Here is a 17,002-nt window from a genome sequence, read left to right on the forward strand (position 1 = left end):
CCGCGGCGAGACATATTCAACTTTCAGAAAGACTTCTCTCTCTTTTGGGGACGGAAGGGGGAACTACCGTAGAATAAACTTTCTTCCTCAATTTTGTTAAAAACTTTTGGAAATGAAAAGAAATAAAAGAAAAGAAAGTCGGTATACAGAACAATGCCAATGCATTCTGTTTGTTTGAAAAAGAGAAGATATATCGAGCCCACGCATGCAAGTCTCGTGCGACAGATAGGTATCATTTGAAATCAACGTCGCGCGGGTGGGACTGACCAAAACTCGTTTTCGCGAGAATGCTCGCTGACACATACGCGCGCGTGCACCCTGCGTGGATCGCCATCGCCGCGCCGTAACAATTTTATGAGTTGATGTGTCCTATATATGCTATGACTCGCCTCTGCCATGACAAAAACGATGCGCGTAAATTACGCCTCGACGAGCTTTAACTTGGCGTTCTCGGAAAAGCCACGCACGGTCGGAGAGCCGCACTTTTTTTTTCGCAAAAAGCCGCGCGCCCCAAAAGGGAATTTTTTCTTGGGCCGGGAAGCGCTCTTGTTTCCTCTCCGCGCGGACTTCGTTTCATTCGTTTCCTAACGCGAAGACGAGGATGGAAATAAAATTTAATAACTCTCTTTTGTGTGCGGTTTCTCATTCGCCGGCGTTTTTCTCTTGCCGCGATTAAAAGGCCGGTTTAGTCTACGACTGTTCTCCGCAAAGGAAACGAAGCGTCGAGTTTGTGTGGAAATTGCAGGAACGTACATACTTTTAATTTTATAGCGTGCGTGTCAACTAGCGAGCAATCCAATCTTAGTTATTCATGCTTCGAAAAATACGAAAATCAAAATTCGTGCGTGACCAGATTGAGAACGCGCATTCGTTTTTTTCTTTCTTCTTAATCAAATTGCAAACTCGTGTAGGGATATCACAAAACAAAATATTACCTTTAATATGCAGTACGTACTATGTATTTTTTCCATTTATGCAATATAAATAAAGTAATTTTAAATTACTATTTTTGTTATTAACGAGAGTTTGAAAGTTTAATGTTTTCGTAAAAAAATATGGAGAATTTGTGGACTATTATGCACAAAGAGTTAAGTTTTTTTATGCATATCTGCATAAAAAATTCTAGTATCCGTCGCATTTTTAAAAGTTCTGATTGAACATTGAATCAATTAAAAATATCGACATAATCCAACTCAATTCGTAGTAGAAATTTTTATTTGTCAAAATCCACTATATCATTTATTTCCCCTTTTTTAACACGTTGGTTCAATATTTAATGAAGTAAAATGCATACGAAAATGAAAATTATAAAATTGGATACTTTATTTACGCCATAAATCAAAGCGGCAAATTCAGCTAAAGATAGTAAAACTTTCCTCTCTCTCCCTCTCTGTCTCTTTATATCTATCTCTATTTCATGTTCTCGAGCAGTAGAGTATACCAAAAATGAATAATGAAAAGTACGTCTTATAAATCAGAAGTAGACAGCAATCTAAATGCACGAGTCAAGTCCAACACGGCGAATCCTTCGCCGAATAATCTAAACTGGAAACTCGGCAAAGAGACAGAGAGCAAGAGAGGGAGTACGCTCGCTTGGCTTTTATCTAAATGGGCGTCGGCGAGCTTTATCACCGATAGGCCGCTCATTTCCCAGCTGTACGACTTGTATGTTAGCTATACTAACCCCTCGGCTGCGAGTTGACGCAACTGCTGTCCTCAATTTTCTTGTTGCCAAAAGGCATTTACGTGCGGGTCGTTCGCGCTGCTGTTTGCTCAGAGTTCTCTGGGAATCAATTTTATTTGCCTACCGGTAGTAAAAATTGTATATACATTTCCGTTAACGTTTGCTTCGGTCGATGTTTGTATTTAATCTGCGACTGAAGATAAATATTAATTTTTCTAAAGGTTCAGCCGGCAAATATAATCTGTCGCATATAAGCGAGCGAGCAACGGTATTTTTGAGATTGAATGCTACCTGTCCATTTTCTGCATGTTTATTTACAAAATAAATGTTGACGAATCGATTTGTTATCACAATTTTTATATCTGGTCTCTGTCTTCATCATCCTTGGAAGTTCTGTATAGACCTTTAGCTACACTACCGAGATTTACAGAAATATTGGTAACAAATGGTTAAACTTAAAAATGCCATCTGACCGTCCCGAAATTCGAGAAACTGTAAGCAATAAAATTGAGTTTTCACGTCTCTGACTTTTTTAGAAATTGTTAGAAAATACGATTGTTTAAGAACCAAAGTTTTCAGAAACATAAATAACTACCGCTAGATGACGTTTCTCGCATAAAAGAAATAGATTTGACGAAGCAAAAGCGTGCGAATAACAAGCAGCGTTATTTCAGTCAAGCTTTCAATTATCCACCGAACCGCCACTTTACAAAAAAAACATCGTACATAGCAAATATTTGTATAGTCTGATAAGCTAGCAAAAATCTGAGCTGGGAGAGGAGCGAGAAAAATAAAAGAGAAGAAAACATCGCCGAGTCGTGGGTTGGCTCATTTCAATAGCTACCTCTTCATGGACTGCAATTTTATATCGTGAGATAGTCGAGGCCAAAGAGTTGACAAAATGGAAAAAATTCGGAATGAAAGAAAAAAGTAATGTGCGCGTACGAGAGAGAGAGAGAGAGAGAGAGAGAGAGAGAGAGAGAGAGAGAGAGAGGAGAGCAGAAGAAATAAAAAAAGAGAGACAGAGAAGCCAGAATTTAATAGGCGTTGGAGGGAACCTAAAAGTAACGGTGTTTTAATCCTTGGCATTGCAGCCAAGTAGTAGATTCTCGATACGGTTTACCCGCACTGTAATGACTCTTTGGAGCTTTTTAAGGCTAGTGGTTTACCTTTCATCAATGTAAGACAACGTCCTTGACTGGGGGCGATGCGACGAAGTAAAGAAAAAGGGGGTTACAAGGTCGAACTCTACACTGAATGCTCGTGGTTTCGCTCTGCTCCCGTGCAGCCGCTGGCGACGTGGAGATTGACGCTCGGGCACTTTTACGAGCCACCAGGACGATATAAGCCCGCCGACGCCGAGTCGCGCGTATCCGTGGTTACCATGCCGCTGCTGCTGCGGCGAGAGGCGGAATTTATTCGGCAGACGAGAAAAGAGCTCGCGGCTTCTTTCTAACTTCTTCTTTTGTTCTCTCTCTCTCTCTCTCTCTCTCTCTCTCTCTCTCTCTTTCTCTTACTCGGCGTTCTTTCTCTTTCTCTCTCTCTTTCATTTTTTTGCGGATCCGCAACCACCACCAGTACGTGTTTGCGGAACTTTGATGGCGAGCGAGCCGCCGGCTTTTTTACGTATTACGCTTTAGCGCAAGCTTAACTCCACTTTAGTTTTTTTCTTTTTTCACTTTTGGGTATTATTGGACCGACTGTTAAGCTAAGATTGTTTGACATTTGCGGCTTACTACTACAATCACTTCATTGTCTTTTCTCTTTCATTCGGTTCGTCTTGCGAGGTTTTTTCTCGTGATTGTTACTGCATAAAGACTAGGGTCGTGGAGAGACTGTGAAGTTTTCGGTAAGCATAAATAAATTTAGATATAGTTTGAAAAACTGGCGAATTTTGAGATCGTTATGATTCGATACTTTACTTTTAAGCTTCATCGTGCCAAATAACGGATAAAGTTCTCAATTTTTCACAGCAATGAAATCATGAAAATGTCAAAAAAAATACGTTCTTTTATGCTTATCATCTTGCCCTCTGAAGCACGTGCATCGTAACGTTTACATGCATGCATATTCATAAAAATATTCTACTAGGGAAAAATATTTCGAGATAAAATACATGTCATGAAAGAATATATGCGCATCACAAAAATATTAGCACCTCCAATTTTACGATAAAAAATTGGCCATAAAGTATATGAGCGACTATTTAGGGATACACACGTATTTCTAAATAGTGCAGTTAATTTTTCATGAAAATATGGATACCGACATTGTAAGCATGTGCACAAATGTGCATATATTATATTACTCGGCGAAACTGCCGAAGACTTACGAAAATTATTCCAGGAACTATCCCATACACTCGCAAATTAAACGGCTAAGAAGCACTTGGTATGTAAAATTTGACTAAGCAAATCGTACGCCCAGGTATAGTGCGTATGTGGCCGACGCGTGCACATTGAAAAACGAAATAACAAAAGGTAACAAATTTACGTTCTCGCGCTCGAATAAAATCAAAGTTGGTGAATATGACGCTCGCGAGGCTTCAGCATTCCCAGCGACGCAAGCGAGCGAAGCTTTCACGCTCTCAATTAGCCGACTTTTGCGGCGTCGCGTCCTTATTTCACGTCAAAGAGCAAAATGTTCTCTCGCTCCGCCATAGCAGCTGCTAGATAGCTCTCTTTGATTTCTCCGACTCGTTAATTATCTCTTTCACGTAGCTTTGGCCAATCGAGCTTTGCCCTCGCAGTCGTGCACTTTAACCTCTTTCTACCTAAAGCTTACCCTTGCCATTATTTCCAATTTGCTGGAAACTCATGAACCGTATGCAAAGTTGGATAGCTGGCGTGTGTATACTTTCGACTAACCCTCGCGTCTTACTCGCGTGGATATCCGTACTTCATGGTAATTCCTTACCTCCTTAACCAACTGCTTTGTTTGCTTCGGAGGAACTGAATGTGAAAGTGAGATTACTATCCGACTGTATGTCATCTCTTTGATCTTCTTTTTAAAGCTTTCATTGAAACGCACGGGACACGCAAGCTCGCGGCCGTACAGGCGCACTTTCCGTTGTAAACGAATTCGCACTCGATTTCATCGTGTCAAGCGAGCGCGATATTTTCCGATAACTCCAATATTTGCCGTAAACATTTTCGCAAGCTTCGGAACAATATTTTCCGCGGTTACAACGAAGTTGAATAGCCCATTGCTCCGCAATAAAGCAAGCTTGTCTCGGCGTATGACAATGCCATTGGGGTAAGAGGAGTCGCGCAATAATATCGCTGAGACAAGCGAGAATCTTGGCAGGGTTGCGGGCTGCTCATTGGAAGGAATGACACGGCGCCGAGTTCGACAGGCTGATCTCATCGCCGAAATGACCGTCTTAATCCACACCCCGCCCGACAAAATCAGCCTGCTAACTCTGCCCTTCTTGCTCGCTTCCCGTGCTACGTCGCCGTCTCCTCCTCCTCCTCCTCCTCCTCTTCGCCCGACATCACGTCGTCGACGACATTACCTCGCAACTCGCCACTTCTTCATTTTCATCGGACTGCAACATTAAAATCCATCCCATTGTTGCCGCTCTCGCTGCTCGTTCAGTCGTCTTATTTAGTCTGCCGGCGGTGTCGCATTTTACAAATACCGTAATCAACGATCAGCAGTAACGCCGTTGTCTGACGAAATGCCTCGTTAGCGACGTTGCAATTATTTTTTTCAAAGGAGCGCCCTCGCGAGCGGCTGCGTTAACGTGCTTCAAGTACAACGACATTTATACTCTTCGCTTCGTCGCACGTGCAATGAAATATGTATGTAAAGATAACGAAGCTCCGGCGCTGCCTACCATTGCTTGTAATTGTATTATGAACGCGATATATCGATCGTGGTTAGCTCACTACGTAATTTTCATTGTATTCAATTTCTATAGTCTATTGTTGCTTGAACGTCATCAATAAAGCTCCGAGAAGTCTTGTAAATACATCGCCACATTGTAATAAAATTGCTATTACTTGTCTGCGCCATCGATACGTTCAGTGTCTATTGGTATTCCCTTACGAAAACATTTTACCTTTAGCGTTCATTCGCATTCAAATGGCATAAAAAACACTTTGTCGTCGTCGTCCTTTTTACGTCAGTCATAAAAGTAAATTCACGATGAATATAGGAAAAGCGAGCGCAGTGGAGAATTCCGATTCCGCGTGCTTGGCGACTCGGAAGTAAAATTATTCCGAGCGCATAAATACACGATCAATAGTAAAAATTTTCGAGCGGGCGGCTAGATGGAGATAGAGACGGCTCTGACAAAGCGCGCGCTCTCTTGCGCTCGAGAGGACAGGGGAGGAGGAGGTGGAAACTACGCGCGCGCGCGCGCGCGGGCATCGATATAGGAATTCTTCCCGGAGTTCCTCTACCCTTGTCGAGCGTAGGGTTCTACCAAGACGAGGATTCCGCGAATACTTCGGTGAACAGAAAGAAGGCGAGAAGGTCACGACTTTATCTCCTGAATAATCATCGAGCAATCGACTATTATCAAGCGAGAGTTCCGCGTGAACATCCTTTGGACTGAAGAACAATCGATATTACGGAGTACGATTAAGCAAGGGAATATTGGAACGTGAATCAAGGATGGCCCACTCGTCTGTCGATATTACGATATAAACGAAGCGACGCGACCATTGTAACGAGCCTACATCTGTCACTGATTCGAAGCCTCGAGTGTGGCTCTTGCAATGTGTTGCTGTGCTCGTGCAGAATTTGCAGAGGGTCTGGTGTCAAATAATTTCGGTCTAGCCTTGTGCATGCCTCGTGGGTTTATTAATTCACTCGTACGTGACAGTTGGCTCTCGTTTATTTTTTTTATATTAAACTTTACGAAATAAGCTCTACGTTTGACAATTTTCAACACAAAATCACGTCGAGTGCTTGGTTAAAGCTTCCGCGAAATTTATTTTTAAACTACGCGATGGAAAATTTTAATCACATATTTAATTAGTAATTGCGAGCCAAGGGAAAACGTCCGGGACAAAAAGCTTTTTGGCAGAAACCTTCTAATCTACAAACTCACACTTTCATCCGGTGAAACCAAAAGCACACGCAAAGAGCAGGATATCAGGTTTCATTAACGCAGCCAAGTTTACTCAAAGATTGATTTCGCCAGCTTGATAAAATGATAAAAGCTCGTCTTCTCGGGGCCAAAACAGATTCACTCTTGCGCGCAAGTTTCTCGTCTTTAATCCGCCCGCGCGTCGACTTATCCAGTCGAATTTATCCACTGCAAAATTGCAACAGCAGCTGATTTTGCGCCTGATAAGACTACTGGCTTCAGATTATCTTTCCCTTCCAGGACCCGTCAGAAGTGTCAATTATGGGCTGATCTTTATCGCTCTAAAGAGGAGAGAGGGAGAAAATATTCGATGTCGTCGGCATTGTCTGCGATATAAATTTTCCAGTCGAATTGTTGCTCGCTCGCCGCATATAATTCAGCCTCTATACTCGTCAAGTCATGGCGAAAGAATTGCGCAGCTGCTTCAACTCCTCTGGAATTAACGGAGATTGCAAAAATCTACCTCGCTATCTGTCGATTATCGGCAATAGCCTCTCTCACTGTTACATTCTTCACATCAGCGCGCGCCAATCGTTAATGAGTTTCCAGCTGAGCCCAATAGGCAAATTAAAGTACTTTAAAAAAATATATTTGAAGGGTTCTTTTGTTCGCCGATAGAGCTTATTTTTTTTATTTAACTTAACTATATTTCCATCGCGTTACATTCTGTCCGTAGTTGCGATTAAAGCTGAAAATCTAGGGTTTCGTGCATTACGCTTAAAGCAAATTCGTCATGAAAGGGGTGGCAGAATTTTCTATTTAAACATTTATGTGAAATAACCTGCAATACTGATCCGTCAAAGATAGACTTGATAGTGTGTCATCTCTCAAAGGCTTGGATAACAAAGCACAATTGATGGTACTATACTATATAGGTTTAGCTTTTGTAAAACCTCGATTATAATATCTATGTGGTATTCGCATTTCGAAGAAATACAAAGGAAACGCGAAAATATTCCGATCTAATATGAAATTTGTATAAGTAATAATATTCCAATTATCGTCTACGATATAAACTGAGATTCGATGATCGTTTGGCAGAGTAAGTGATCGGAGAAAGCACGCGAATAATGCATTCACAAGTATGAACGGTAGAAATACAGGAATCTTGTTATTCCTCCGGAGAACTTTACGAGGTCTCGGTGACATCTCGAGCAGACTACGCTTAGTACATAGCGAATTCGAGTGCAATCTGATTTGACGAAATGAAAATCGACTGGAATCCAAGCTTATGAAAAGATTATAAGACAGGTACCAGAAATAAAGCATCTATCGCGCTCCCGTCATCCTTTCGAACTCCAGTCGGTAAAGTGAACGCGCGCGCAAGAACGGTAGCACCGAGCCGTGTCCTTAACTAATACTCCGCTGGCGGACTGACCTGGCTGCTCATTAACGCGGTGGCGCCTGCTTCCGACGAAGAAAAATTGGACTGGCGCGCGGAATTGTTCCCCCGAACGCCCACGACACGCGTCAGGCGTTTGTATTCGGCCGAGGCGGCGTATCGCAAACAATTTATTGTTCATACGTTCGTGCCCGCGTGGCGCTCGCACTACTCCATAAATCACTAATGATCGCTCCATCATTGCCGGCACTCGTAAAACATGCCGCAGCGAATGCAGTCCGCGCGTTGCATGTTCACGCACTGGATTCGTTGCCTATACTGGCTTTTATTGCCCTCGCGCCTAATAAGCTAGAGCGGCAGAGGGATGCCGCCACTATTACACTTGCTCAAGTTGTCATGCGTCGGATATGCCGCATAATTTCGAATTTGCCGTAGCCGGCTCGCTGTAACGTGGCTTATCCGGGCGGCGTCTAGTGAATCATTCATTTGGAATATATACAGCGCCCGTAGCTCTGCCGCCGCGATGCAGCGCGCGCTCGGCTAATCTGTATTAATCGATGCGAGAGCTTTGCGCTTTAAAAACCACGCGCCGCCCACCTCCCCCCGCCATCCTCGCGCCCGTTTTTCTCGTCGCGTCGGCTACGAGCGCGAATTTTTTTCGTTGCGTCGTTCGCTCGCGGCCGAAAAAGAACGGCGCCGGAACAACGCCGCGCGTTTCCGAGGGATTTTCCCGTTTCAAAAAGTGAAGCACAAGCCTCGGCTTTCGCGGACGACTGTCGATTACTTCTTTTGCTTGCGTGAAATTGCAGCAGAAGCGCGCGGGTACGGAGCCGAGGGGCGAGTGCACAAAGCGATACTTGCATCGGCGATATGCCAGGCGTACCGCTGGTACGAGACGTTACGGCAAAGAGCGGAGCGCGCGAGCGGAAACACAGCGCGTACCTCCCTCGAGATATACGCGCAGAACGGGCGGGAAATATCAAGAGAATGATCAAGACACCGTGGCCGGAAGGATAGGGCTTTCAAGAATAATACAGTGGCAGCGACGTATAGCGCCGAAAAATCATTGCTCGTGCGCGCGCGCTGATGAGAAACTGTTTCCGCGCGGCGTAATGGCTCTACATATGTAAGCCCGAGTATACCGCGTAGGCAAGTATGCTTAGCTCTCTCTCTTGCCTGCGAGCTTTGAATCCGGATGAGATGCGTAGACGCGCCGCGCGGCACGACGCGGCGCCAAGCATTATCAGAAGCCGCGACTACCGAGCAGCGTTAATTTTCACTCCGCGAACGGTTTTTAAAAAAGAGTCTTTAGCGCGTCGCCTCCTTCCTCTTCCCCTTCGTCCTTGGCTACTTTTCAGCTCCTTGCTCGCTTTTTAATTATCTTTTCAGCCGCCTTTGTTCAGCTCCGACGCGAGAGCGTCAGATTGCCTTTGTTGCCAGTACAGCCCTCCCCCCCTGCTCCCCTGCCGTCCCCCTGTTCTCGCGGCGACGCTTGCGCGCGATCCTTATTTTTATAAGGGAAAAACGCCTTGCACCAGCGCCGTGTGGAATAGAGGCGCACGTGAACGCGCGCGTGAGAGATATTGTTGCTTCCTGCAGCCGCGCATTCCGCTCTATTCCGCCGGCGAGTCAGCTGCGGTGAATTTTCCGACGCGTCCTCCCGAGAATTCGAGAACACTTCTTTTTTCTCCGTAGGGTTTTCGAGCATTTTTGAGCTTTGAAAAAGCATGCTCGTTGAATTTACATTTCTTGTTATAAATAGGAAAAAAAAACAGATGAACTGTGTATAAAGAGTTAAACGGATGAACGCTGTACAAAGAGTTGAGCCAAAAAAGAAAACAATGGCGTTATCCTGTAATGCTTGTTTCTTTGGCAACCGACAAAGAGAAGCTGTAAAATAAAACATCTGAAAAGACCGAAACGTCATTGTTCGCGAAATAGCCGGTAAATGCAAGCATTTCACAACTCATCAAGTGAACCACCGTCATTACGCATGCCGAATTGCCGCACAAAGTTTCGGCGCACGCGCGCGTCCGTGCGGTGCGCGCGCGTACACACACACACACAGTTCGAGAGCCATTGAAATTCGTCCAATTATAGATGTGCGCCGAAAGTTTAGGTTCGGTTGCCGCCTCGCCTCGCCCCCTCCGAAAGATCTCTCGTGCCTATAAATTATGCCTGGCTGAGCGTCAAATCGCATTTAGTCATGCGCTGCGGCAAAACTTGCGCGACGCCTACAGCCCCCGCGATGGTCACTGCGCGAAATACGCTACTGGAAAATACGCTATTACACACGGTATTCATTATTCACGCGGACTCTTTTGTTCGCGGGGCCCTTTAATTAACTGCACTTTTTTGTTTTTCGCGCGAATTCATCCGCCACTCTTCGCTCGCTGATCGACGGCGTTATATACTAACGAGAATATTTTCCGGCGGCTCGATTGTCCGGCGAAGCCGGCAACAAATGAAAATTCGATAGACACGCGATCAGTCGACTCCTTCGGCGCGTTCGACAAAATGCGCGGGGATTACGTTCGCTGGTAAAAAATATATGATATTTACTAACGGATTATACTTTCAGCGTCGGGAAAGCGACCTGCATATTACTTGCCCCGTAAAACACTTTTCCAAAAAAAAAAATATATTAAAAATAAAATAATTAAGCTGCTTTGATAAATTACAGCGCATCATTCTCAGAAAGTGTACTATAGATCCTAACAAATAGTGGAATTCTTGGAAATTGTATTCGTCAAAAATCCTTGCTTGCTTTTTTCACTCGACTTTGAATCTCGTTCCTGTAATAAAACACTCAAGGTACACATACGCGGATGCGAGATATGTCGTTTCAAAGCGGCGCGGTGTAACACATTCACGTATAACTCTTAATGCTACAAATTAAAGCGGACATTTGAATATGAGAGCAAACGCGAAACGGTATGAAACTTTGCCTGTACATTCTACTTGAAGCATTTCTCTTTAAAGAGAGGCTTCGAAACCGGCTATTCCGAAAACGACTAATTTTCCATTGATTCCGCGGATTGCTCAGAAGTGCGCGTTGCGTAACCACTATTAGGTCGTGCATAAAAGGCGTCATATGCAGATCGGGATCAATCGAAGAAAAAGACTCGCGCTCCATATTGAATCGCGGTGGCAGCCACGGAAAGGAAGTGAAAACTCGGTTAATCAGACTCACCAATCCTAATGACCGGCGGCAGAGACATGGCAGTGGTGACCATAATGACGATGACGGCGAAGAGAAGCGCCATTGTGCGCCCAACCAGCCGTTTCTCTCACTCGAACCTCTTGCTCTTCCTCCCTCTCTCTCTCTCTCTCTCTCTCTCTCTCTCGCTCTCACTATCTCGCGCACTCCCGCACTCGCGCGGAAGGGCACTACGACATTGCCTCGTGCTGTCTTGCGGAAGAAGAAAGCTCAACTCGTCTTTCCTCCACCCTTCTCACCGGCACTCCTCGTTGTCCTTCGCTAATTCGTACGGCATTCTTCCTCCAGTCTTCGCCTCCTGTAACACACAACTCGTTGGCAACTCTTAAAAATCAACTCGAATAGTGATCTTCGTGTCGACTTTTCAATAGACTTGTTCGTTATCTACCGATTGCTACGTTTGTTTGTCCAGTACGTTGGTAGATTGAGTTTGCCTGAGCAAAATCAAAGGCTTAACGCAGACATGCCAGGCTACCAGCGAAGTTCCATTTGACGAAAGCTCTTCGCGTGAACTTCGAGATCGAGAATTACGCGTCTAAGGGCAAACTCAGCTCTTGTTTGTCTATAATTTCAGCGCGCTGTAATTAATGAATTTCGAGCTTATCAATAATTATGTAGCGGCTAGTTCTAATACGAGTACATTTATATAATGTTTACGAAATAATTACAAAAGCTCTATTCTAAGGAACGTCGGCTTATTGACTTTCCATCGTCGCCACGGCATCGAAGTTTTTCAGACTATTATATAGCGTGCGCCAGCATCCGTGCTCCAATCCCCCCCCCCCCCCCCCCGTGAAAGTAGCGTATATACGTGAGGGTGTAATCAAAGTAAAATCCGATAGAGGCCCTTTGGATGCACGTAAATAACGAGCTTCTGCGTCTATCGAGCATCACCGACCTCGGCACGTCATTAGCAAGCTCGACAAAATGAAAAACGAAAGGAAAAGAAAACGAAAACGAGAACTCGACAATGTGCGTATAGTCCCATCGAGAATCCGTATGCGCGTAAGGTGTTCGACGCCACGAAAAGGGCACGAGACTCGCGAAAATCGACGGGCGTATTCAATTAGCGAACGGGGAAGCAGATAGCCGAAGATGGCGCGCGCACTATCGCAAAAAATACCCTTCGAGGCGCTCTTCCGTCCGGACTAATTAAAAACATTCGATACGGCCATGGTGATAAACCCGAAATTACCGCAACTGCGCGCGCCCAATGACCTCTCGGTGTGCAATTTAGACCAACGCGGAATTGGACGGACAATGGAATTCGTAAATCCGATGCATAGTCGCATCAATTTTTTTGGTTTTGGTTTTGTTTTATTCTCGGCGAAATACCCATGCGACCTGAAACTTCGTATGGAAAACTAATATCAGCTAGTGGACGGTGGGATAAATAAGTTTCGCAACCGGGTTTTGATTTTGACGCCACGACGCATCGGGGCAAGTCCGCAGTGGTCGTGGCATGGAAAAGGTAAATACATAGAAAGCCGTGAGCATATAACGTTGGTAAATTAGCAGCGTGAACAGCTGCTTCATTTTGAACCGATGACGAGTAAACAGCGCACTGCTTTCACGCCGGCACTCCGAAAACAATTAAACCGCGCTTTACGGGGACAGCGACATTACGATCTAATTTAGACACTTAATTGCTGCCTAATAAAGCGACACTCCAGGATATAATTAATTTAATGACCACGTATCGACTGTTACCATTCGCTATGCGAGAGTGTCGCAGAGATGGAAATGCATATACATATAGCGCGAACATGTAGGACGTGATTTATGTTAAACGAAGCTAGTTGTCGCGACGAGTCAGTCCAACGGTAATTAATTCCAAGCATGTCACCAACATTGGCGAATAATTTTACATTGGATCCGATTCGTCATTTCAACGGACGCAAGAGTTAGCTGCGGGTACTTCAAACAAGCTCTCTCCTCCCTCTTTTCTCCTCTCTCGATTACGAGTGATTAATATCTTCCATTTTCATTCCAGTGTTCCAACTCCCGTGCTATCTCGTCGCAGCAAATCTCGTCGGAGAGACGGATTGCACTTTTATGTTCGTCCCTGTGTGCGGGTGCGAAGTACTCTCGACGAATTGAAACAATGAAAAATCAGCTGTCGATAACGAGAATTCGATGCGTTCGCGGAAGCGATCTCGCCACGCGCGCGATTTCACTCGGGGCACGGCCATCTCTGTCAATCGAGTGCACGAGCGTTATAATGGGAGACACTGGATTCACTGTGGCGCACTTGTACTTGTCTCTTAATTCGCGCGAAGCTCGACAGCGGAGGGAGCTCCGTGAGCCTCGATCAAACTCCCGAAACCAAGGACTGTGTGCGCGGCAGAAGATTGTTTCCAAATTCAATTAAGTCTCGTCGAGTCGGCGTCGCTACGTGTCGACGACGTTGAACCGGCCGAAGAATCGGCCCGATTCCGTACGCGCCACCTCGCTGACGCTGGTCGTCACCGTCAATCCAAAAATCAAGTTTTCAGGCGACGGAGTTCTCATGTACCGGCAGTTCGTTCGTCCTCGCGAGATCGAAATCGTCAACGATAACGGCGAATTTTCCACGTACAAGGTAAACATTTAAAAGCGAGCATTTGCACGCCGCAAGCCTAAATAGTTTACCTTCTCTGGGGTGATAACACGGCCTCGTCGCTCATGATGATCGCGAGATCGACAGTGACTCTTGGCGCATCGGAGGGTGCAACGCGCGTCGCTGGCTTCGGCGTAGGAGCGAGCACGCCGTCAACGTGACGAATTTGCACACGCACTCGCGACGCTGAAAGCACTTGGATGCACCACGGCGAGCAAAACAAAACACGCGCGCGCAGTGCGGTCGACGCGCGGCCACTGAAGACGGGCGCGCAGCTCCCGCGCGGCGACCCGCAACGCAACAGCGAGCGAGACGAGCGAGAGAGACGAGCGATGGGAAAAAGGGGTTGCTGCTGCTCGTACAACCAGCGCAAGCTCGCGCGCAAGCGCACTTCCCAGTCCCCGTACGTATACGGGCAGCGGCGATGACACCCTCCTCCGAGACAATCTCTCTCCCTCCCCCCTCTCTTTCTCTGTTTGTCGTCTGTCCGTGGTTGCTTCCACGTGTTTCGTTTATCCGCCGACGAGGTGACTTATGCGCGATATCTATGCCTCGCACTGGCTCGGACTACGAATCTAAGGGGGCTTGGGGGTGTTGTTGCTTACATTTTTGTTGGGTATTGGCGATATTTGGAGGTGGCAACGACAAAGAGAGGTGGTTTTGGCACACATGTAAATAAACTGATTTGGGTATGCTTGGCTAGTCTTTTCGTCGTCGCGATCTCTCCTTTCTCTCTCCGTTTTTTATATTTCCCTGCGTAATTCTTTGATGCCCAGTGTTCGAAAAAACCATTCGATACCAAGGGTATTAACGGAAATTTGTTTCGAAATACGCGCTCAGTCATCTGCGAATCTACTTAGACATACAGCTGTGATAAGTTTTTCCTTGGAATACGAAAATTGCGACGGCAACGACAAACGATAATTACTGTGCTTATCGCAGCTGATTCATTTCCGGCAGTGGGGCGATGCCAAGAAACAGGTTGCGGCTGCTACCTTAGCCGCGAAACTTTTGGCATGTTCGAAGCCAGTAGTATCGTAGCCGAGTGCACTGTTTTCCAGAACGTGTTTGGATTTTTCGACTTTGAACCCAAAACGGTGCCAGCAATACTGATACTTTAAGCATTTTTCAGCAGAGATCATTGAATAAATAATTTTCCGATAAGTAATGCCATTTCGTATATATTATACGATTTAATCTTCGGGACCAACCGCCAAAATTATTTCATGTAAAACTCAACAATGCCACGGTGTACTTTACCTATCTTTTTTCGAGTTGTAGAGTGTAAAATCAACAACGATGATAATTTTTAATTATCAGAATTACGGCGTGCTATTGTGAGATTATTTTTACAGAATACAATTGATATAACGACAAAAGCGTGTCAATATTTGGAAAAATAATCGGAATGTTGACACTACACGCGGAAATTTGGACACGCTTGGTAAAGCAAGCGCGCTGAAAACGCTTCTCGCGCTCTTCGCACCGACAAGCGATGCACGCGCGATATCTAAAAAAGAATAAAGCCGCAAAGAATGAGAACGAGCGTTTAGTCGAGAGCAAAGCCGCAAGGCGAACAAGTAAATAAAGAAGCGCTTCGCGTGCGCATAAATGATTTGCGGAGGGCGAGGATCGCGACGAGTACGGCTGGGTCGTCTACGAGAAGGCATCTCTTTCGGCTCGCGTCCACAACGTAACTGCCCGAGACGATGCAGCAGAGGAATTCGAATCGCTCTATCTTACAACTAGATCGCTTCTCGATCATCGTCTGCTCTTGGCTCTCTTTCATCCCCTTTTCACAACCGACGGCGAATGTTAGCAAGCTAAGTTAATAACTTGGAGTGGAATGCTGACTGCGAGAATACGACTTTTCATTTCGACGGCTCCTCCTTCGGAGAAAAAACACTGAAATTTTTCCGGCATGACATTACATTTTTGAAACGCAATCAAAACGCTCCTCGGAAGCTGGACGGAAAAGGAAAGAGGAAAGTCGGGACGGACTCTTGATTTCACGAATGCGTCGAGGATTATGGAGTTGAATGCTGCTCGCGTCAGAGAGGATAAATATTTCACGAGATTTTCCTCCGTCCGTTTCCCGACTGACGGATTTATTCGCGCGACGTATGTATTTTTGCGAGGCTCACCGATGCGCGACAGCAATTTACAATCGATGCTCTTACGGGCGTACAAAAAAGAGCGGACGGGTTCGCTCGATGGATAAAGCCAAGCGCGCGCGGAACAATAAAAATCCAGTGGAGCAGTGATTAAGCAAATATTTCATTAAGTGGCCGACAGGTAAAACTCGATCGCAACGCAATGCATTTATCAGTTATTCCAAAGCCATCGAGCGAATTACCTTTAATACGCGCGGAAAGCGACGTGTTTTCGAGGCTAATCAATTACAGCCATCCAGTTTACGACCGTTCATTCGCTGCTTTCTTTCTTGCGCGGCATACTCAGTTTTAGTTAATTAATGCGCCTACAAAAGTACGGAAAAACAATAAAAACGTACAAACAGCAGAGAATATGAAGAGAGCGTCGAGTCCCGCGAGCAGATTAAAGCTCAACCAACTCTTATATCCCCTAATTAACACATGAGGCGCTAATGCGCCAGAGGCAAACGTGTAGCTTATAACAGACGTACGTGCGCTTGTTTGCCCGAAACGAGCCGAGTTAGATTATATTTTTGTTGGATATTAAGAAAGTCGATCACCCTGAAAACGGAAAACTTTCAAACGCGAGCTCGTTTCTCGAGAGTAAACATTTTCTGTTTTATGGATTTAACCACAAGTTTTTCCGTATCGCGAGCTCTTCCTCTCCTAAGAGAGCGGGAGAAAATGTATGACTGTATATTACTCGCGAGCTTTCGTCGGCAGAGTTGATGAAAAATTGCTCGCTCATTTTTTTTTCTTCTTCTTTTTCGTCGACGGGTGAATATGGAAATTGCTGGATTTGCCGACGAATGATGGCACGTTTCGCACTTTGCTGCGACGGCGAGCACGTTTTGTCGTTTTCCCAAAGAGAGTTAGCAGTACATGTATTTCAGTTCGCTCGAGCGT

General features: G+C 45.3%; 1 protein-coding gene across 2 annotated transcripts in view; it reads right to left on the reverse strand.

The window, feature by feature from the left end:
* The window catches only part of LOC131670042 (glutamate receptor ionotropic, kainate 2-like), a 70,394-nt gene extending 56,164 nt beyond the window's left edge, over nt 1-14,230 (reverse strand). For both annotated transcript variants that reach the window (XM_058945354.1, XM_058945353.1), the window contains exons 1-2: nt 13,976-14,230; nt 11,318-11,642 (exon numbers count right to left, since the gene is read on the reverse strand). In XM_058945354.1, coding sequence (XP_058801337.1) covers nt 11,318-11,390 — 73 coding nt within the window. In that variant the 5' untranslated portion in view covers nt 11,391-11,642; nt 13,976-14,230. The remainder of the gene's footprint in view (nt 1-11,317; nt 11,643-13,975) is intronic.
* Between the last annotated feature and the right edge of the window lie 2,772 nt (nt 14,231-17,002).

This window comes from Phymastichus coffea, unplaced genomic scaffold, assembly GCF_024137745.1.
Source record: "Phymastichus coffea isolate CEN01 unplaced genomic scaffold, Cenicafe_Pcof_1.1 PCOF00099, whole genome shotgun sequence".
NCBI lineage: Eukaryota > Metazoa > Arthropoda > Insecta > Hymenoptera > Eulophidae > Phymastichus > Phymastichus coffea.